General features: G+C 42.5%; 3 protein-coding genes across 3 annotated transcripts in view; 2 read left to right on the top strand and 1 right to left on the bottom strand.

Annotated features, from left to right (window-relative positions):
* Nucleotides 1-2,515, top strand: part of LOC106520028 (protein SOGA3) — a gene marked incomplete at its 5' end in the record, with an annotated part of 5,555 nt that extends 3,040 nt beyond the window's left edge. Inside the window, 2 exon segments of the mRNA XM_014011927.1 lie at nucleotides 1,409-2,071; nucleotides 2,188-2,515. Of these exon segments, the coding sequence (XP_013867381.1) occupies nucleotides 1,409-2,071; nucleotides 2,188-2,298 (774 nt within the window).
* Nucleotides 2,516-3,930: 1,415 nt separating this feature from the next.
* Nucleotides 3,931-9,750, top strand: LOC106520029 (uncharacterized). Its single transcript, XM_014011928.1, has 6 exons — nucleotides 3,931-4,493; nucleotides 5,413-5,680; nucleotides 7,041-7,337; nucleotides 7,685-7,764; nucleotides 8,070-8,931; nucleotides 9,017-9,750. Exons 2-6 carry the CDS (start codon nucleotides 5,537-5,539, stop codon nucleotides 9,251-9,253), a joined length of 1,620 nt encoding a protein of 539 aa, XP_013867382.1. The 5' UTR covers nucleotides 3,931-4,493; nucleotides 5,413-5,536; the 3' UTR covers nucleotides 9,254-9,750.
* Nucleotides 9,751-19,685: 9,935 nt separating this feature from the next.
* LOC106520027 (E3 ubiquitin-protein ligase rnf146) overlaps nucleotides 19,686-22,963 on the bottom strand; it is a 4,847-nt gene continuing 1,569 nt past the window's right edge. The window contains exon 3 of the mRNA XM_014011925.1: nucleotides 19,686-22,381. Within this exon, the coding sequence (XP_013867379.1) occupies nucleotides 21,328-22,381 (1,054 nt within the window). The 3' untranslated portion in view covers nucleotides 19,686-21,327. The remainder of the gene's footprint in view (nucleotides 22,382-22,963) is intronic.

Genomic DNA, 22,963 nt, shown 5'->3' with positions numbered 1-22,963 from the left:
TATATATATGGAGGAAACAGCAACCAACAGAGAGGCTTGGAGAAGACTGGTCTTTGAAGGCACTGCACTGTATAACAGCAATCGAAGACTCTGGAATGATAAAGCCGCCACCAAAAAGGCCCAACATCAACCCACCACCACTCACCCATGTCCACACTGCAGCAACATATGCTTTTCACACACAAGACCCCCAAGGACCAAGAGAGAGGACAGTCATACTCGACTTCAAATGATGATGAACCGTTGATATGAGAATTAGATTGCCTGAAATTTGCTTCTTACTTTATGATTCAATTAAACTGAATTCATTTATTCTGCACCAAGTCACAAGAAATGTCGTCTCAGGGCACTGTACAAACAAAACAATCTAAGGAMGCCAGCAGATGGCTTTGAAACATCGCTTCGTCACGATCTCCCATCCTGAGCACCATATTGGCGACAGTGGAAAGGAAAAACTCGCTTTTAWCAGGAAGAAACCTCCAGCAGAACCAGACTCAGGACGGGCGGCCATCTGCCTTGATTGGCTGAGTGTTAGAGGACAGGAAAGAAACACAAATAACTAAAATGAGCAACCCATTCTCACTACCAAGTCGTCACATATTGACGCTTTTCCAAGGTTCCCTCTGCATCCGATTTTGACGCGTCGGGTACCCCCTCACGTCAGTTATTGATGAGATGGGGYGGAATGCATAGTCATAATTTCATAAAGTGTAGAAAATGCACAAAAACTAACCATCCCAAAGCCTAAAATTACATTTATTCACTCTAGACATCCTGTCCCTGACCCTAGTACCTAAAATTAACTATCAACCCTGATCCCTAAAATTAACCATTTTTAGAAAGTGTAGGAAATTCACATCAACTACGTGTCCCAAACCCTAAAATTACCTAATATTCGCCTTAGACATCATATCCCTGACCCCACTACCTAAAATTAACCATGAACCCTGATCCCTAATATTAACCACGGACCCCAACTCAAAGACCCCTATATTTTACGTCCCGACGCATCAAACCTGGACGCCGAGGGAACACGGAAATGCCTGGTGCGTTAATAAGTGACGCGACGAGTGTACCCGACGTGTCAAAATAAGACACAGAGGGAACCTTGGAAAAGCATCAATATGTGACGAGTCGGGAGTGAGAATATGTTAACATGTGCATTCGTGCCTACTTGTATGGATTGTTCATAAATTTCATGGATTTGACCCCATTTTGGAAAGAACTACAGAGTTTTTGTGAAGATTGATTAGGTAAACATCYAAAGGGGTTGTTGTGTTTGAATGTGACCCTACAGCAGTCTATAGCAACATAACTAAGAAATTCTTGTATGTACGACATTAAGATGTGTTCCTTTAACCCTAATTATTTTTCCTGCCTTTCTACCACCTCGGTTGTTTTTGACCAGGTCATGCAACTACAGTACGAGAACCGCGTGCTCCTCTCCAACATGCAACGCTACGACCTGGCCTCCCATCTCTCCCTGCGGCCCAGCCCACGGGACAGCGACGCCGAGAGCGACGCCGGTGGCGGCGCGAGCGGCCGCCGTGAGAGCGACGAAGACTCCACCTCCTCCCGCCTGCTCCCGCCGCACCGCAAGCGCGAGGGCCCCGTCGGCGGAGAAAGCGACTCGGACGAGGTCAGGAACACTAACGGCAGCAGCCGGTGCATGACGCCCACCCGGGGCCTCTACACCCCGACAGGGCTGGAGGGCTCCACCCCCTCCGCCTTGGCCCGCTTTCTGCCCGGCGGCCGCTGCAGCCTGCGCGAGCGGCAACAGATGGTAGACATCCGAGTGGAGGCGGAGAGGCTCGTTCGCACCATCGACAGGCTCATCGCCGACACGGCCACCATCATCTCGGAGGCGAGGGTCTACGTTTCGAACGGGGACTTGATGTTCGGGAGGGGAGGGGAGGAAGGCGGGGAGGATGACGGGAGCAGGATCAGGGAGCACGAACTGTTGTACCGCATCAACGCGCAGATGAAGGCCTTCCGAAAAGAACTGCAAGCGTTCATCGACAGGCTGGAGGTGCCGAGGCTCGAGGACAGGGAGGCCGAGGAGCCGCTTTCGGTGAGAAGACCTGAAATATTAAGTTCTATGGTGGCGTGTAAATGATCACAGAGTTAACGCTGATTTTTCCCTCTTCCTTCTCTTGCTTGTTTCTCCTGTTACGTTTTATCGCTCAGATGTTTCAGCCAATCATTTTGCTCATCCTCATCCTCGTCTTATTCTCGTCTCTCTCCTACGCCACCATCTTTAAACTGGTTTTCCTGTTTACCCTCTTCTTTGTTCTGTGACGTCAGCCTCCTTTAGTTTACATCATTCCTTGTTTGTTTCATTTTTGTTTTGGGTTGTTTTTTTTTTTTGCGCTGTTGATTTTTTTATGTCCAACCCCTCATGATTTGATGTCATTGTAACCTTGTAACCAAAAGCACAGACAAAGCTCGGCACCTGCCAATGCTGCTAACAAATTGGCTTTAAACACCTGGAGCCTGCGTCATTAAAACCCACCTCTGCAGGTGAGTCACAGAGTGTTACTGTGCTTTAAAATGAAATAAGTTGAAATAAAAAAAAATAAATGTAAATAATGACTTTAGAAAAGGAGATAATGCAATTTAATATCAATATTATGGAACAGATCCCAGTTTTCACCTTTGTTTCATTACATTCAATCAAACAATGCTGCATGATTTTATGATTTCTGTCTTTTTAAACCCACATTTTTGATTATAAAAGTTAGTTTTTGTGCAGCGCTCAGAGTTTTTCACCTCTCTTGCTGACAGTTCTGACATCCGGATGGAAACGAGTCTTCGGTCTGAAAGCCTAATGTAAAACTTGAGCCAGCAGCCAATTATAAAAACTGGTGGTCTTTATATGTATATTTAATGCACTCAAATTGCTTAATCTTGTTTAACTTCCAACCTTATGTAAGACTTTACCTGCCGTTTGTTCTGGAGTCAGATGTCGGGGATATGAGTGACGTTTGGATAGTAGAGAGGAAAAATGTCTAACTGAAAGAGTTACTGATTGTTTCAATATTTAGACTGATCCGTACGCTGCTGCTTCAGTGATATAAAAGACGATTGAATTGCGACAGATATGGGCCATTTTTGCCTACATTGTGAACATAATCTATTTCTCAAAACTGATGTCATTGAAATAGCTATYTACTACAGGTAAGACACTAATTATTCATACCTTTTCACAGAAACCCACTTCAAAAGATCTACTTTAAAGGCAAGTCTGGCACAAAGCCACAATTAATAACCTTGTTTCTATAAATATTTTCACCAGTGGCACGTTTTAAACGTATCTTTCTCTTTGTTTTCCAGAGCAACCCTTTGCCGTACCGACCTGCTGCTGCTTTCCCCTGAAGGTAAAATAAGGACAGTGTTTGTTTGTGTCCTTCCACTAAACTCGCGGGGGTGGTTTGCCATTAAGTAAGGAGCACAACAGGTGGAGGAATGGTGACCCAAGGGACTCGGACCATCATTATGGACTGGAAGGAATTCCAATCATCTTATGCCAGGTGTTGGCTCTTGTTGTTGGGGTGGCCCCTAAAAATCCCCACAGGGCCATCTAGTGTGAGCTGACTGACGTGTTTGATTGTGAGACGGATAAACGGCCCTCAAGAGGCAGTGCAGACCCCCATGGTTCAAATGGCCAATTCGCTTCTTTGCACAATTTCTAAATTCTGATCTGGGGTTGATTTTAAGTTGCTTTTTATTTTCCAATAAATGCAACAAAAACAGTCAAGCCTATTGAAGCTTCAAGGAATTTCAAGTATGTCTTAAAAATATACCAAGCACTCCAGGCGTCCACCTGACAGTCTCCTCTTCGTGACTGTCTTCAATAAAGATATTATTGACCGTGACACATTATTACTCACTGTGTCACCTACGCCCATTTGGCACCCGTTGGAAAAAATGATTTGCAGCGCGGCATTGGTCACGAGGCAAAGTCTGCCCAAGCATCCTAAAAGCAGAGTAGCAACAGAGAAGCCGATTGGCCGGAGAGGAAGGCAGCAGCTGAAACAGCTATGTAAACACTTTCCCTCTCTCCGTGCACGCCCCCTCCCCAGGTAATTATAGCTGGGATGCTGGTGACGACAGTCGTCCCATCGAGACTTCAAATGCTGGAATACATTTGACATTATGATATTTGATCCCGACTCAGCAGGGGAGCGCGCTTTCAGGAGCGGGGTGGGGGTGTGTGGGGTATAAAGCCAGGGGGAGCCCGGCTGGAACAGAAGATGTTTACCCTTTACCGATCACAGCTCCACCGCTCCTAACTCCCCAGGACAGAAGGAAGGGAGGGAGGGACCCTTTTTAAATCGAGTCGGCGCTAATTTACGTAACAGAGCAGAGGGGAGGAAAAGCAAAGGGACGCACCACGGAGAGAGGATTTTGACAAGTGGAAGTGTCAGAGAACAGAGCAAACTGTGTGGAGATCAGAGTGGGTACAGGATAATTACCGGAGAGCAGGGGTTCAGGTAAGAACTGCTGTTGTAAATAACGGTTATTTTCCTGCCATTTGGAGACAATCTGTAATCTCCGGTGTATATAACCTTAAGTTATCAGTCTCTGCTGTAACGTTAACTAACTTTTCATAAATTGCATGCAAGTATTTTGTGTTCCTGACACGTATCCCTCTGCTCCAGTCCAGTCACTTTTACCAAGCAGGCATAGTTACAAGATTATTAATATCTTCACTCTTGCATTACATGAGGGGGAGGTGGCTGATGGCACATTCAGGCACTTTCCTCTAATAACAACAACAAAAAGCTTTGCTGTTTTTATTTACTTCATAATTAGCAACGTCGCTGTTTTGTTTTTAGTGGCTTCCTCAGCTGTGTAAAGGATCRGGTGGGCAGCAGAGATGTGACGCAGCAGAAATTTCAAGAGGACGATTGGTCCTGAGTGGGACAGATGAAGAGCCGGGACTGAAAATTAACCATAAAACAGAAGCATTAATATTATTTTGATTATTAATTGTTAAATTGTGTGTCAGTGGAGGTATGTTTGTTTGATTGTTCTGTTTTGTTGTTGTTTTAGGTAAAGATTTTCAGGCCAGCTATAAGACAATAGGGCCAAGAGTCTCAGTGTTTGCAATACTGCATGGATACTGGGGGTTGTTTATGAATTTTAAAGAAGGCAACGCAGAGGGCTGTAAATATCTGACTTACGTAAGAGCAGAAAGCATAACATGGAATGGTTTCAAAGAGTTGACAGAGGAGAAGAGAAACAGATTTATTAGGAATTTTAAAAATTGCTTCTCTCAGTTTCAAGGTCAAATATTTAGGTCATCAATCACAGATCTGGACATGTTGTAAACTTGGTAAATAAAAGTGATTTTTTTAACTTATGTAACGTGTACACCATTAACACGCCTGTCTTTTTTTGTGTTTCCAGGCCATCGATCCATCTGTCCCTCGCTGGCAACCTGACAGCGACCTCTAATAGGAGAGTGAAACAGGAGAAAGAGGCGGGGAAACTTTTATCTGAAAGRGCCTCCGGGGATCAAACGGCTTGCGTCATGGCAGCGATTGATCTGGAGCTCAGGTTGGAGCGCGGCAACCGGGGATGGGGGCAGGAGAGGCCAGAAACGATGGACAACTTTGACTCGGAGATGCAGGAGTGGGAGGATCAGCTGCAGGATATCCAGAGGAAAATTGAAGAGGTAGGATTTAGTAGAGAAATGCTGGAACAAGTCAGGTCTTATAGACATGGAAGGATAAATTTTGCACATATTGACATGTTGAATGTAGACCGAAATAGCTTTTTGTTTTAAATCAGCCTATCACAAAATTAGCCATACAGAATTTAATGTGGTTCAACTAGTGTTGTAGTACTCAAGACTGGTCTTGGTCTTAAGACCACTTTTTGATAGTCTTGGTCTTGGACTTGATCACATTTGTGCTCAGTCTTGTCTCGATCTCGGACATTGAGGACTTAGGATTTTATTTCAAGAACATTCAAGACCACAGCTGTGGAAACATCACTAAATTGCCAAAATATTGTTCGATTTATTTGTTAACATCCTTGATTTCAACGAGCAGTGGGAGAAGATGTTTGCAAAATATTCAGTAATACAATTAGGCTACATGCATCATAAAGAATATCTTTGTACAACAGCGTCCAGTAGAAAGCATACAACGACTTGTAAATTCTGCAGAGTTTCACTTTCAAAGACAGTGGGGATGACGTCAAACTTTTATTGTCTCTAGTAAAGAAGTACAAAGAAAGGTAAGCTGTGTGTAAGTGACGTTAGCAGGCTAGCTAGCAAACATTAGCAATCTGCCTCTGTAACAAAAACCTTTGCCTGACCCTCACACAAAGAGACTCATGTAATGTTATCTACCGTATACATATTAAGTTAGTTACCTKTGCACAGTATACCGTACATTTTGTGGCACTAGTTTCCATTTTTATTTTTGGTCCTGGTCTTGACTCGGTCTCACTCTCCTTCAGTCTTGGTCTAGACTTAGTTCAGCCCCTAAACGTCTTGGTCTTGTCTCAGTCTTTGGACTCGATCTTGACTTGGTCTCGGGTTAGGTGGTCTTAACTGCAACACTAGGTTCAACAATGATCCTGAATTGTGCATCTCACATGTGTGCTTGTCTCAAGTTAGGAGCTTTTGTGCTCCCTGGTGAGTGGTAATCGGTGTAAAATGTGGGTATGTGTGTACATGTGTGCATGCTCCATAATAAACTGTTGGCAGGGCACTGGCTGACTCAACCTCTTGGCCTTGTTGGAGCAACGGCACAGACAAAATGTTAACAAGCTAATTAAACCGTGATGTGCTGACAGACACGCTGGACACACACAGTTTCCCTGTGGCTCACACACACACACACACGTACATGGCCTGAAAGTGGATACTACAGGAGGTATTGGAGGTTGAGATGGTAAATGGATGCCTGTGCAAAGTGGAATAACACGTGTTGATCATAAATACAGGTCATTCTAATAGTAAACATATAGTAACTTGTTGGCTATAGAGATCTGAAGTTTTTGTTTTATTTCTTTTTGTTTTCAAGCTGTACACTGAAGTTCAGGCACGCAGAGGAGCAAATGATCTTCCTGGGGATGACCAGAAACATTGTGTTCCATTGGAGTCTGGACTAAGGCACCATGGCGATGGTCTCTTTGGGCTCGGCCACCACAGTACCAATCTACATCCCTATGGCCCCAACGGGTGCAGCCACCCCATGAGTCATCAACATGGCTATGGCTACTGCCACACCAGCGGAGTCTCAGAGATTGGAGACTTACTGCAGGATTATTTGGTGAAGGGCAAAAAAATGAGCCGGAAGAACAACGGCGCTCGTCACGTGGTGAGTAGAGTTGTATGTCCGTTCCCCCCGCCCCTTCCTTGTGCTTCGTTCTTTTGGTGTTTGCACATAAGAAGAAACAAGATAGGCTGACATGGCATGTGTGGAAGCTGTGGTTCTGGCAGGAATGTATTGATTACAGTTCCCTGAAGTCTGCTTACACAGAGAGGTTACCAGATAGGAGTTCGTTTCACTCTCTAACCCAACTCTTGCACTTTCTTGACACCCAAAAGAGCAGTTGAGAAGAAAGGTGACACATTCTCAGGGAGGGAGGATCTTTGCTGTTATGAGTAGGTCAGATTTTATTTGAGCAGAACAAATTCTAAAACATATTTTTTAATCTCTTTCAGCACTTCAGTGACGTAGTGAAGGTGAACCAAGACATTTCTGCATACCAGGATAAAGGTGGAAGTAGACCAGGAAATAATCGGTAAGAAGTTTCTCAACAATTCGTGCACATTTAGCACCAAATCCTTAGTCCTGGATTCAAAGCTTTAAGTGGTAGTAGTTATAATATACTTCAAAATGCCAATACACCATCATTGTTGCAGATTTCTTTTACGTTAACGAGCACAATGATGGYAATTTACTGAGTGACAACTGATCGGCACCATGAAGGGGTGTCCCATTTCACAGTGGAATATTTTTGACCACTACTCTATGTGACATTGACTTAAAAGCCAAGACATAAGTGTAGGGGTGACACGTTTTGATCTATTCTCTGTGTTAATCCAGGCTTCAACAAGAGCCATATGCAGGAAGTTTTGAAGAAAGTGAGAACAGGAAGAACCGAGTGTCTCACATGAAGAGCTGCAGAGAGAGTTCCCCCATCAAGGACAACACAGTTGCCAAGCCCCCTGTTGGACAGAGGGATACCTCTGCTGTACAAGCACGCTTACAGTTCCCAGCTACGACAGCCGAGTCTCCCGCTTTGGACAGAAAATCCTTCGGTCAAGGAGTCCTTGGAGACAGGAAGTGTCACAGTCCTTCTGTTCTGAAGAAGTTCGGAGCCATGCTTCAGGAGAACGAGGGGAAATTGCTCACTGAATCAGGGGTGGTGACCCATCAGGGACCAGAAGCAAAGTGTTCCACTCCCGGCTGTCAGCGCCGGGCTTTGGGAGTCATTGGAGGAGCCAGCAAGGCGCACATGCGTGTGCCTAACCAGAAATGCCAAGCAGATTCTGATGTGCTGACAGCAGAGATTGAGCCTGGCCAAGAATGGGGCTCGGGATTAGACTGTAGGCACGGCTACAAAGAGGAGAGAGGAAGCTATAGCGGTTCCAAAGGCTCACAGTCTGCTCCTCAGCAGGGCCAGAGGAGACCGCAGGTGCTAAGGAGTCCAAAGATCAGTCCCAGGGTTAACAGTGGGGAGAAAACAAGAAAGTCCTCACTCCAGCAGGTGGAGCCCAAAGTGGACTGCAGGGCCTCCGATGGTTCTCCCGGAGCTCAGAGGACTCAAAGAGGACAGGAGTTGGCAAGCTGCAGCAGATTGAGGGATGAAGGACTTATCGAGCTGTTGGACATGCTGGAGATCCAACATGAGTACAGCTCTAGTCCCCGAACAGGATTTACAGCCTATAAACAAGAGACACATCAGGTAGGTTGTGTTCTGCTTCTTTATTTAGCTTCAACTGCCTCAGTCTCTGATCAGCACTGATATTTTGTATATTCTTATTATCTAGACAAACCCAGCCGAGATGTCCTCAGCCAAGCTAAAGAAGAGTTTCTCTCGTCCTGCACGCCCTGCCAACCAGCGGCCACCTTCCAGATGGGCCAGTCGCACCCCTACTGCCCGAATCACCGCACCGTCTGGCCCAATCTGTCATCCACCGAGCCCCGTGACTCGCTCCCCGAGTCCTGCTCTGAAGCACCGGCCTCTCGTTTCCTATTCTCTTCAGACAGAAACGGTCATTATGTGATAACTTTTTGTCTTTCTTTTGAAACTGTAAATAGTAACGTTTCTGTTCGATGGGCTGCTTTAAGAGCGCTGCGCGAATAGATTTCCTTACAATGACGTGTTCATCCACAACATTCTCCGGTGTTGCTGTAGCTTGAAATCTCCTCTGTGTCAAAACTTTGCAAACACATCGACATATTGCTCTGTTGCTTCCCCTCCCCCACTTATCCATATTATTCTTTATCTTTTGTAATGAATTTAAGTGTATTTTTTTCTGCGCAATGTGACTTAGCATGCAACTCTACATTTAGGGTTTGTGTGTTCAGTCTTCACGGTTGCCATGTCAAACCAATGGGAGACAAAGTTGATATTGCACTTGTCGTGGCAACCTGTCAATAAGTGTGTTTGACTGTATCACAACGTGTTAAAGCTGTTCAAAAAATAATTGTGACAAAAGATTTTATTATGCCTTTGATGTATTTTCTTGGTAATAAATGACTGCTCCATACAAAGACTTGACTTTGTGCTTTGCAGCATTGCCATCTTGTTCCATTTATTTTGCGTCGTTGATTTATTGCATGTGCAGCCTGTCGATATCTAATACCAGAATATCCCTGCATCATCAGTAGAAGCTCTTATGATGATCCAGCACCAACCTCAACCCAAAATAAGCTGATTGTTTAATAGCCACATTGTAAAAATCGGCATTACGACGACTTTATAGGTGTTTTGTTAATCACCTATGGTAAGGTATCACACTTGGAAGAGTCTCCATTCAAAAGCAGTTATGGTATCCATCAACATGATATCCAGCGTGTTGCACGGACAGAGATCGCATTTCATGTTCTGTCTTTCACGCCTCTTAAGACTACATCAACAACCTGACCTCCTTGACACCTGTAGGCTCTGTTCAGTGTGAGGGATCGCTGTTCTACACACTCACCAATACACACACCTAAAGAACGTCATTTTATACAAGTAGAATTACTAAAAATAAAACACCCAAGCTTCATTTTCATAACCAGGCAGAGGTAGTTATAGTGTGAAAAGTCACGTAAATCCCGGTGAACTAAAGTGCGGAAGTCCCTTGGCCCCACGATGCCTCAGCCCGGTCATCCAACCTCCTGGTGCTATGTGGCACCTAAGACCAAAATAGTAAGCGTGACGTGTGTTTTGGTGCCAGAAATCTTAGCCTGCTGTCTTCAGGGTATAAATAAAGAGAGGACAGGGGGAGTTTCTGGGTCCCCTCTCTGTCTCCCTACCCATTTTTCTTTTCTCTTGCCTGTTATTAAACACACCCTAATGTTAGATTTTATTTATAAATGAACAAACTGAAGATTTTTGTAAGTCAAAGAATGCACTTTTCCCCCTTACTGTGGCATTTTCTTTTTCATATCAATGTTTTGTATTCCTTCTAGTGGAATTTAAATATCTTCTCTTTGCCAGTTATGTGTCTTGATTCCTGAGCTTTTCTTTCGATCGCCATTTCTAGTTTTAGCGTGTGCATTTGATAACCCTTTCTTGCAGTTTGGCACCTCCACGAGCTGTGGTATTTTAACGAGGTGTCTCGTTAGCGATCACTCCTGTCCCTGTTGGCGCCCTTTGAACTGACCCCCTCCCTCCCCCCGCCTGTATAAACTAACTGTGAAAACGGATAGCTGCACAAATGCTGCGCAAAAGGTGCACGTTTGTTCGCATTTGCCTTCCTCGTCCTCTTTTAATCCTTTCTCCACTGCTTCCTTGGCTCAAAACCGTTTGCGATCAGACTGACACAGCATGGCAGAGCTTGGCACGGCATGTCCTCTACTGGACAGGCTATTCATAAGAGTGGGGCGGGGGGACGGTGGGGGGGCACAACAAGAACAGACAGCTGAACTGTAGCCATGGCTTCATTGACGTCAGCAGGACATGGTAACACAGCCACGTTTTCATCAAAACAATACAGGCCTCTTAAACTTCAGGATTTAGTTACGAAACTTGCTGTCTAAAATGTCTACCAGTAGATACATTTCTTTAGTGTCTTTTTATGATTTTGGGTCTGATTAGAATAAATGCTGTGATTTGTTGTTTTGAATGAGTGTTTGTCAGATTTGAACCAATGGAAGTGATGCTCAGGCTTTAAAATTTAATCTCACCTCTCTAAGGATAAAAATAATTTGAAATCAGATTGGAACCTGTTTGATTGGTAGGTAATATTAGCATTATAAGCACAGAGGCTGTGCGATAGGAGACACTGAGTAATGTTATTAATAGACTTTCACTGGTGATTCTGACATGTCATCAAACTAACTGGTATTGCAACACTTGTTGTCAAAGTAACCAACACTTCAGCTAAGCAAGCAATAAGCGGATATGCTCCTTATATAGTAGTTTTGTGGGGTTTTGGTCATTTATTTTGAAAGGCTGTACAAAAAGTGACGATACGTTGCTGCTTCCTGATTGATAGAACATTGGTTAGCAATCATAATTTAAAGAGACAGTTTCGCTTTTTTTGAAGTAGCTTCCTGGGGAGTTGTTTTGAACATACTACCTGTAGAAAACAATGGAACGATCACGATTAGCAGGAGGTTTGGACCCAGAAATGCAGATTGCCGTAAGGAGCTCAAAGAGGTAACTTAAATCTTATTGAACAAAACAAAAAACAAACTGTACATAGCTGCAAAACTTACCAAAAACTTGTGCAAGTAGGAACGAAAAGGCACATGAAAATACTGACCCAATAATGCCCAACTGAAAACCGAGCATAGTCAGACAAACCTAATAGGCCAGAGCTAATGAGGAGAAGTGTCTGCAGCTGTGGCAGGTGAAAGAATGAGCAGGTATAGAGAGGTATGGCAGACTGACTGGAAAAAACTAAAAGGACAAAACAAAGACACGCGTAACAAAACTGAACTCAGGAATCACAAAACACAATGAAAGGTGATAAAACTAACAGTAAACACAAAGGAGTGCCAAAACACAAGCAAAAGACACAGATCCTGACAAGAACTACATCAGTTTGGGGAATTAGAGAAAAAGACACGAAAACATTGTTTCTAGCCAATGCACTAAATCAGTTTTAACCAAATCCATTTTCATGAGAAATACTGTGTTTTTAATGAGCTGTAAGTGTAGATTTAGGCATGTTTACTTTGGAACCCTGCATGTCTCTCAGAATGTGGGCGTATGGTGATTTAACGTGTTTGTGGAGCCTCAGGTTTCTTTTTCCCCCCTTTTCTTGCTCACATCCTAAATCTCTCGATTTAAACATGGTTGTGTCCTCAGCCACGTCCAGCATCATTAAGCGTCAATCACCAGAGCTAGGTGCTAAAACCCTCAGTTGCTACAGTAACAGACTCAGAATAGATGGTTAGGTGCCTCTTGTATGTATGTGTGTATATCTGTGTTTGTGTCTCAAAAACATGAATCTGGACTGACAGGACCACCCTGTTGAGACCAGGTGACCTGAAACTGAGCTGTTTTACAGGCTCTTTTTACAAGTCTCTTTCTCTTTCTGCATGACATAATGTTTTCTCTTGTTAAGTTTTGTTTGCATGATTTAAATAAACTGCATTTTGGATTGACTTTCACGTTCTAATGGAATATATCTGGAATGTGCACATGAGGATAGATCCCGTGCCCCCCTGCATGTATAAGTTCTACAATGTTCATCCTGGGAAAGTTGTCAGCTTAAATAATGAAATTACAGGTCAGCCCTTTCAGCCTGCAGATGCACATTTAAATCTCACCACTCTTCACTTCAGCATTTCACCCACTTATTCTATAAGGTACAAAATGTCTCGTGGCTCTCTCTATCTTCGTCCACCTGTCCAAGCTGTCAATGCGTTTGCATCCGTCCACTGGACGGGCTGTCTCAAATGCCTCATGATGACTATTGAGCTGCAAGAGGTGGAATCATTAAGGACAGCACGGCGGAGCCTGGGACTCTGGAGGATTCCAGAGCTCCTTATTAAAATAGATTGGGGCCTAAATATCCCCACTTTGAAAGGCGAGCCTCGCGGGTCGTGTTTCAAAACAAGAGCAGCGTGCTATCGTGGGATTAGCTGGTGTTGCTCGGCAGACATGTCTATAATGGTCCATTTATCTTGCGACAAATGACAAATTTTAATTTGGCTTTGGTTGAGTGGTCAGCTGGGAGCAACTACATGGTTCTTGGCTGGCCTTTGGCCCATTCATGTGACCTTGTTTTCCTCAAATAACACACATACACAAACACACACACACTACTCTTTAAACACTATGCCACTATGCTGCTAAGATCTACTTGTTCACCAATGCACACATCCAAAACATCATAAAGACTTAAATCTTTTTGAAAATGGATCAATAACGTAAGTTTATTTTTATCTGAAATGCAGTACATTGTGCAAAAGTTTTAAACAGCCTTTGATTTATTTATTTTTTGTTTTGATTCTAATATGTATTTGTGCTCTTTTAAAGTGGTCTGTCTTTCAAAGTACCCACCCATGACAGCATATTGGGCAACAAGTTACTAAATATGTTGTGTTAAAATTTGAGGAAAGTACATGGAACTCAAAAGAAGAAAAAAGCACCTACAGCAGGTTGACAGTATCGGAAACTCACGTTTTTAAGAAACAAGTCGAAAACTACACTCCACTTCAAGAGTGAATTGAAAATGATTGAWCAAATTTGAACCTCACACTGTTTCTAAGTTTTAGCAAAAGAACTGAATCATTTAAGATAAGTGATTTGTCAAGATTTTTATATATTTTCCAAACTCCCCCACAACCTGAGGTTTTCTCAGACTGAAAACCCCATAATTTTAAGATTTATATGACCAGGAAAAAAGACCTCGTATATAATGCAGCTCCTAAAGGAACGAGGAGGATGTGGCCTACCCTGTCTAATAAAACGTTACATCTCTGTTCCATGGTGGTGTAACTCAACCTACTTGCAAAACTGTGTAGACACGTAAATATAAAAACACATAGGTAAAATAACAAACTGGCCAATACCCAAATTCAAGCCAGGTGTGCATTTAATTAAGATTTTCTACCATATAAGATAACTGATTAGGGATTTGTTGTTATAAAAAAGACTGGTGTCCAGCAAACCCTTGACCCAGTTATTTAGAAAAAACATATAAATCTGAGGTTAGTGGGAGACTAATGGCCCAACTGTTTAAAACTCATTTAACAAAATGTATAAAACAAGTGGGAAAATAAGAACAGATATAATAACTCTGCAGATGACAAATGACAAACTATTTGTGCTTCCCAGCAGAAAATGAAATTACCTCTCTTAGATGGAAGGAATTTATTTGGGGAAATATTGTCAGATTCTTTATCACTCCATGTTTTATCACATTGTCATAACAGAATTACTCTGTGTTGGAGAAATACTTTTATTACGCTTTAAAAAGTTAAGTTATCATTGGAGAGATATGCATAAAGTAGCACGGATCAGTTATTATTTGACTTTAAAGACCTGACACAGCGGCTGAGAGAAACATCGTCCTGCAGCTTCTGCTAATCTTGTTGTTGTCAATATATATGTACAGTATATGTATAAAATATATATGTATATTTTATATACATATTTATCTTCACACCTTTAAACTTAGTTCTGTTTCACTTCATTAAAGTAGTGAACGATACTCAATAAATGCAAGAAACCTTTTAAAAGTTAATTAAATTAATCATGTCGAGTACATCTCAGTTAATCTCTGTAGGTGACGTTCCTCTTTTCTTCTAAAGTCAGCACTTAGTTAATGCCTACTGAAGAGATAATTTATGATTCAATCACAGTTCATATCCACTCTAAAATAAAAAAGGTAAATAATACAAGATCTAGCAAGCATTTTGTAATAATTTAGGGCTATTGGCAACAGGTCAGCAAGAGGACTGTTAATAAAAACAGCATTTTAAAGAGGCTGAATCTCTCAAATATAAAGATGGGCAAAGGTTCATAAGTCTGGAAAAAAAGTCTACATTAAAAATGGGTCTGGTTTCATTGTGGACATTACTGCATGGGCTCAGGTACATTTCCAAAAAAATCATTTTCTGTAAACATAGCTGGTTGATTTACCCATAAATGTTGGTTAAAGCTCTATCATGCAATTTAGAAACCATCAAGAAATGATGCCATCCTTTCTGGGCCAAAGCTAATCTAAAATAGACTGAAGTAAAATGAAAAGCTGTGCTCCACACAAAAGCCTGCCTCTCTGATGGTATGGGGGTGCATTAGTGTCTTTAACATGGGTGGCTTACACATTTGGAAATGGGCCAATATTGCAGAAATGCATATATAGCTTTTAAAACAACACGTGCTCCCATCCGGATCTTTCTCAGGTCGAGATTTCTCACCAGACTGACAGAAATGTCTAACATACYGCATCAAACATATTTTACACAAAACCTTTTTGGCTTTCGGGTTGTGTTTGAGACATCCTTTGACCTAAATGTAATGAGACCTATCATGGTCTTCACCGAATAGTATAGGAGAGGAACTAAAAATACACTGTTCCATCACGTCCCACTGTATTTAGACATGAAGCTTATCCTGTACTTTATGATTTTAGGCGTCATCCTTCTAATAATGTGACACTCCACTGATATAAATGGTACAGTAGCACCAGGATTAGGAAGACACGACACTCGATAGGCTCTAATGGTGTTAGGCCGATGAGAGTTACAGTAGGAGTGAAGTCATTCATGGCTCATGCAACAGTGAGACACCCTGTCAATGAATTTTTAGGTTATGTGTAGAAATGCAGACATGCTATATAAATTACGTAGACACAACAAGCACAGTTGTGAGATGAGGCCTAGAAGAAAGGTGTGCAGTAGGCATAACGCCCTTACTTTGAGTTGGATAATTGAAAAAAACGGTCATAATATTCACACATGAACAATAAATACTCAAATACGGTGGCGGAAAATGAGAGTGTGATGGAACTATTTGTAGACGTGGAGACACGGTGTGAATTTTCTCGAGTGTGAAGAAGCCTGGGTCGGCGTTTAACCAGAATATGGCGCACATATTTAAAGAACAGCTGTGTGTCTGGTAACATAGTAGCACGGTCTCCTGTCTGTCTGTCTGACCAGCTTGTTCGCTCGTATCATATACTGTACAACATGCCGAGACCGAAGGCAGACAGCAATGATGCACTGTCAGAAAATCTATCACATTAAARTGCTTGTGACATGCATATTCATGAAATACAAAAAGTCAAAGAAAACATATTTGTATTTAAGAAACTTGGCACAAAACACGCGATTTTTCCTGTTATGTCACATATTTGGCATATTTCTTTTGAATGTGGCTCAGCTAAATTAAAAAAGGAAGTGACATGAAATGGGAACTCTTTGAGAAAGAAAACTTCCTGGTTTTTGTTTATTGAAACAATATTATTTGAACTAAAATTCTTTCTCATCTTTCTATCAAATCAAATCAACTTTATTTATAAAGCGCTTTGAAACAGTGGCCGCTGACACAAAGTGCTGCATATGAGGGGCCAAAAACAATAAAACAAATCAACACTAAAAACACTCAAACACTAAAAACAAGCAAAAAACAGCTAAAACAGACCAAGGTCTCAAACTGTGTTAGAAGCCAGGGAATAAAACTAAGTGTTAAGATTAGTTTTAAAAACAGTCAATTTAGAGGGCTGCCTGACATGTAGGGGTAACTCATTCCAGAGCTTCGGAGCAGCAACTGAAAATGCTCGATCCCYTCTAAGGGTTCGCTTTGTCCTTAGTATTTTAAGGTGCAACTGATCGGCTGACCGGAGATACCGCGCAGAGGCATGGGGTGGAGAAGCTCGGAGAGGTAAGATGGGGAAGAACCTTAAAACGAACTTGAAAATGCACAGGCAGCCAGTAGAGGGAAGCCAGAATAGGTGTAATGTGCTCCCGTTTACGTGTTCCAGTTAGCAAATGAGCAGCAGCATTCTGAACCAACTGGAGCCGTGCAACAGAGGACTGGCTAACTCCAACCTAAAGTGCATTACAGTAATCCAGCCGAGAGGTGATGAAGGCATGGGTTACTGTTTCAAAGTGCTGGTGAGAAAGAAAAAGCTTCACCTTTGCAAGCTGTCTGAGGTGGAAAAAGCTCAGCTTCGCTACAGCACTAACTCGGCTTCCCAACTTAAAATTACTATCCATCTTAAAACCCAAATTAGTGACAGTAGACTTCGCATAGGCTGACAAGGGTCCCAAATCAACAGAACACACAGGAGCTACTAGGGGCAAAGATGATCACCTCTGTTTTCTTTTCATTAAAACTCAAGAAGTTCAGGGCCAAGCAAGCTTTAACATCAAGACATGACAGCAAGGTTTTAAGAGAACAGGCATCACTTTTTGTCAAAGGGACGTATATCTGGCAGTCATCAGCATAACAATGAAAAGTGACACTATGTTTTCTGAGAATAGACCCAAGGGGAAGCACATACAAGGAGAAAAGCAGAGTGCCCAGTACTGAACCCTGTGGAACCCCATATAAGAATGGAGCAGAGGATTCACAAGCCCCAAGCCCAACAGACGTTGTTCTGTCTGCCAAATAGGACCTAAACCAGTCCAGGGCGCTTCCACCAATGCCCACTGTGATAGTGATCAAAATAATCTAAAGAAACACCAGATTATTCTCTACAGTCTGTGTTGTTAGCCATTTTAGCAACACTGTTTAGATTCAGACATTCCCCTTTGACATCACTCCCTGTTACTTCACATGCAAATATCTCAACAGTTGTTCATGAGATATGTTAAATCTTTTTTACAGTATGTTGTCGATGCTATTTTTCCAAAAGTACATTCATATTTATTACAAAAAATTGATGTCACAGGCACTTTAAGCCTAAAAATGTTTCTAGAAAAATAAAAGGTGTGAATTTAAAATTAACAACCTAATAGACCACTTAATTAAAACTACCAAATTGCAGCTCCTTTCTACGTTGTGGAGCAAGGCACTACTGAAATTCCCAGCTACTCACGTCCGGTCTTCGTGGTTGACAAAGAACACAGCTTACATCGACCAGGTCCTTTGAAGGATGATACAAATGCTGAGATTTCTATGGAAACACCATTGGAATTGAAGAAATTCAACAAGTTCAAAAAGCCGATTAATAGCCAAAGGATTTTTATGAAAAATCTCATCTATGATCTTAGAGGAAAATAACATGAATCAGTTTAGCGCAAATACATTGGGTCTGTATAAAAAGAACATAAATTTACCATTTAAATTTGTTCAATTCCAATTATCTTTCCATAACAACCTCAGTATTTGTAATGAAAGATGTGAGTTAGGCCACTTTACACATGCACATTTTAACTACAAAACAGTCTCATTTAACATGATGAAAAGGAATTTGTGCTTCATAATAAACTTTATCCGGAACATAAATATATAATCCAGTCCATTTGTGAAACATCAAACATTTGATCTAATGTAGTAGCAAAAAACTGTTAGTTAATCCCTGACGGGAAGTTTAAAAAAAAACTAGTGAAACGTGACATGGTCGTCTTTTAGAGGCCTCTGGCATAAACATCTGACCCCAAAACAGAACCATCTGCTCACCAGGATCACTGAATATTCAGAACACGTAGTTCGATGCAAACTGGGAAGATTCCAACCAAAACCTGACCCACTAAGCTGCAATTTTAACTCAAGTCACGCTCCGGCTCCACAGAGTGCCTGTGGGGTTTTCTTTCCTTGGCTGCAGCTCAGCAGCTTTTAGAGGTGGTGGATTTATAGTTTCCACACAGATTAAACAGTAACAGAGAGTTTTGTCATGGTTTTTACGGTTCAAACAGTTCTGGCATTAATCATGAAAACCACACGAGGATTTTATGGATCACATTCTTCTTTTGTGTTGAAAACTTTGGGAACCCAGATGAGAGGAATCTGTCACGGCAGGTACTTATCACAGAAAAATATCGGAGGGATTTTTGCTTACACGCTGACAGGTTCTTGTCAACATTTACCGAAAGTGTTTCGCACAAAGTCAGAGCGTATGTTTTAGATTAACAAGATAAAAACTTTATTTGCTTTGTGGATAAAAAAACATAAATTCAAACCACATTTTGAGATTGCGGGTTGCTTCTTTGTCTCGAGAGATTTGACTTTCTGGACAAATTGGAGCTCCGTAAAGACTAATGAGTGGTTCAGTTAATGCAACAGCTGCACCCTGTGGACTAGAGATACACTGCATCTTTACCAAGTCAGGACATGCCTCATCTTTTCCATAAAGGCCCAGCATTCTTTGAAGAAGTGTCTTATCACCCACTACCTTCCATGCCAGTTTTACTCAGATCTTACACTGAGAAATGACAGAAGTTGTAGCCATTTTGGTAAAGCCTTGTGCAGGTACTATTAGCAGTTTCAATACCTGCAAAACTGAGTTATAGCATCTTTTTTGAGACCATCTTRATTTGTTGGGTGACTCCAAAATGTAATCAGTAGTAKATCTCTCTAATAAAAAGTAAAAATTCAACATATTTTAAATCACTGATAAACTTTAATAGATTGACACAAGAAAAACATACACATACAAATGTTTTTTTAAATAATTTTTAAAGTTTTTTTTTTACAAAGAAGCGAGATGACGGTGAAAAAAACAGCAGAAGTAAAAAGAATGTGAATGTGTCAAAATAGCCGGAGCTCATTCAAGAATGATGCTGCTTTGATAGCGGTTGTTAAGAGGATTTAGTAAAAACAAAACAAAACAAAAAAAGAATCCAAATGAGTCTCTCTGCTCATWTAAACCAACTCTTTCCAGTGGATCGGCCAGTAGCTTTTCAGCACCTGGAGTTCTTCAWGTCGGCACAAACGCTTCATGATTAAAACAAGACTTTCACTCAAAAACTGAGGGAGTACAGCCTCCATGTGCTCTCTCACACACACTTGTATTTCTATCTTTGTGTGGACTTTCATAGACTACCTTAAACCTAACCCCTGAACCATGCAAAAATGTACACACAACTATAAGCTAATGTAAAATGTGTACACACAAACCCACACACCAGTTCAAACAGATATCACAGATAAGGGGACTCATTATCCTCATCTAAAAAAAAAAATTACAGCAGAAAAACTTTTACTTTCTCGATATAAGGTGCTACATTTATGCTTTTTTCACCTTAATAAAAACAAAGAGGAATGTGAATTTCTAAAAGYACTAACCAAATTAATAAAAAAACTTTACGACTTTTTCATTCTAAAGAAGTTATGTTGTGCTGCCTCAGCTCATTTGGACTGAAGAACAAATAAAAGAACGGCTCGATCTTWTTGTTTTTAACACTTTACGTTGCTGTCAGAGAATCAAAGCAGGTTTTTCAGTGCACTTTTAAAAAGCATTAATCCTCAATAAATCAACCAGAAAACCACAAAATTTACCTTGCAGAGCAAGGATCTGATGCTTACTGCTGCCTCACTCAGAGGACCTGCTTGTGGGCACTTTAAAGATGGAGGACTACCAGCTGTAGGTGAATTGGTCGCACATCAAACCAAATTAAAATATCCTGCATTATTAGTCTCAGAGGACATTTTACTGCCTACTTGTATAATTATTAAGACACAAAGAAGCTTCAAACTAAACCTACATGGATCATTCAAAAGCTGCACTTCACTGCTTTTTGGAAGAGTTGTTGCTACAAGATGCAGAACCAGATTAAGGTTTTTGTCGGAAAAAATAAAAGCTTTTAAAAAAAAGGCTTTAGAACGTGTTAAAAGTCCCTTCAGTGCTTTAATTTTTCTATCCAGTTTTGAAGGAAACGAGTTTACTTCAGAACCTGGCAGATGGTCGTTTCTGCCAGTAGAGCAGAAACCAAGAAAAGTAAAGCTGCAAACTGTCTTTAAAGGTAAAGTTTTAGTGCACAGAGCTGACTGATCCATCTATAAAACAAGACCAACATTCAAATGGAYCAAGATCTTTGATTAACCTACTTTGAAGGACAAATAAGTAAGACGAATAAATAAAAGCATTTGGCACAGCTTCTGCATGGACACGCGCCATAATTCAGCAGAGGTATTATTTCTTTCATAAGACCTAAAAGATGAGTATTMGTTTCTAAACTTTATTTTTGCTGAACTGATAAAAGCTCCAGAAGAGTCTTCTGTAGCTGAGACACTATTGTTCCGTCACACTTCTGTCACGGTGCACTGTCCATCAGGACTACGAGAGCGGAGACTGGGGACAGAGCYGGAAGGCATGCCTCTCGGAGGAACTCTGGTGGGCTGGTTTTCTCTTAGGGGTCTTTGCCTGAGTCTTCTTTGTGCTGCTGATTCTTCTCGCCTTTCGTCACACTCCTCCTCTTCTTCACTCTCACTGCTTCCAGACGCAAACTCGTACACCTGCAGCTCGTCCTCGACCTCCTCATCCTCCTCGGGCTGGCTGATTAGGAGCTGAGAAAGAGTCTGTTCCAGWGCTGAAGGGGAAAGAGGGCTGTTAGGATGGCGACCCAGGAGTGTTTGAGGTCTGACTGGGGGCAGGGGGACCATGATCCCGAAGGACGACGACTGGGACCGGCCTGCAGAGTCGGAGCCGTCAGCTGAGCTCACGCGCTCTGTTGATGCTGAAGCAGCAGCTGATGCAGCAGGAATGGGAACGGGTTCAGGCTCCAACCTCAACCCTGCCACGCCCTTTTTAGGAATATCTACAACGTCCCTCTTCATCTTGCGTCTGCGGCCGTGTTCGTTCCGGCGGTACTGCACCATGCTTTCCAGATCTGCCACATACAGAAAGCCTGCGATCAGCATTTCTGTGCTCTTCCTGCCCTTCACAAAGGCCTCCTCCAGCTCTCGGCTGGTCCTCTCGTCATACTGCCACCAGCCGTTGCGCCCTTCGTAGTACCACGCGTGCTCCCCGCGGGACCCGCAGCTGCTCCGACTCAGCCCTGCGGCCGCCGCTTTGAGCTCTTCGGGAGAGAGCAGAACCGGACGCTCCAAGAAGTCCTCTGGGATTTCCTGTCGGCAGAGAGCGCAGCGCTTGCTGTGCCAGGAGGCACCTTTCACACACAGGAAGCAGAAGACGTGGGAGCAGGGGAGACAGACGGGGTGCACGCAGCTCTGCAGGCAGATGGCACACTCCGGGGTGGCGGGGGCGGAGCTGCAGGGGTCCTCGTCCACTTCCTCTTTCAGCTTGGAGGGAGCTGGGGTGCTCACCGACGAGTCCACTTCTCCAAAACCGGCCATGCTGCAGAGAGAAAGAGGAGTGTTGCATCAAAYCTGGGATGTGTCAGCCTCTCTATACTGCTCTGTGTGTGTACAGTAAACTTTTTCTGTAAGTCACTGATCACATTCTCCATCTACATCAAACWTTTTGCTTGCAGAGGCTAATGGTGCGTTCACACCAAATGCGATTTCAGCATCAGTTTTACATACAAAGTCTATGGTGGACGTGCTTCAAGCAACGTCGGGAAGTTCTGCGGCGCCTCAAGCGCGATTAGAGCAGCGCGATTTGAACGATCTGAGCGTTCGATGCACTGAGGCGCAAATCGTTGAAGTTAGAAAATCTGAACTTTTGCAGCTCGTCGCGCCGCGTCAACCAATCAGAGAGACTCCACTGTGTGACGTAGAGACATATTTCCAGCATCAACCAATCAGAGAGACTCCACTGTGTGACGTAGAGACATATTTCCCGACGGGACAGTTTACTGAATGATGTCCACTAACCTGAAACAGACAGAGAGGAGCTCTTTAGCTGAAATGAGTGCCTGCAGTCGGTGTCCTGGTCCGCACCAAAACGTAGCAGCGACTCATCAGACTGGAAAAATAG

Source organism: Austrofundulus limnaeus, unplaced genomic scaffold (genome assembly GCF_001266775.1).
Source record: "Austrofundulus limnaeus strain Quisiro unplaced genomic scaffold, Austrofundulus_limnaeus-1.0 Scaffold86, whole genome shotgun sequence".
Taxonomy (NCBI): Eukaryota; Metazoa; Chordata; class Actinopteri; order Cyprinodontiformes; family Rivulidae; genus Austrofundulus; species Austrofundulus limnaeus.
Note: the sequence above shows the minus strand (reverse complement) of the source record. Positions and strands in the feature narration are given on the sequence as shown.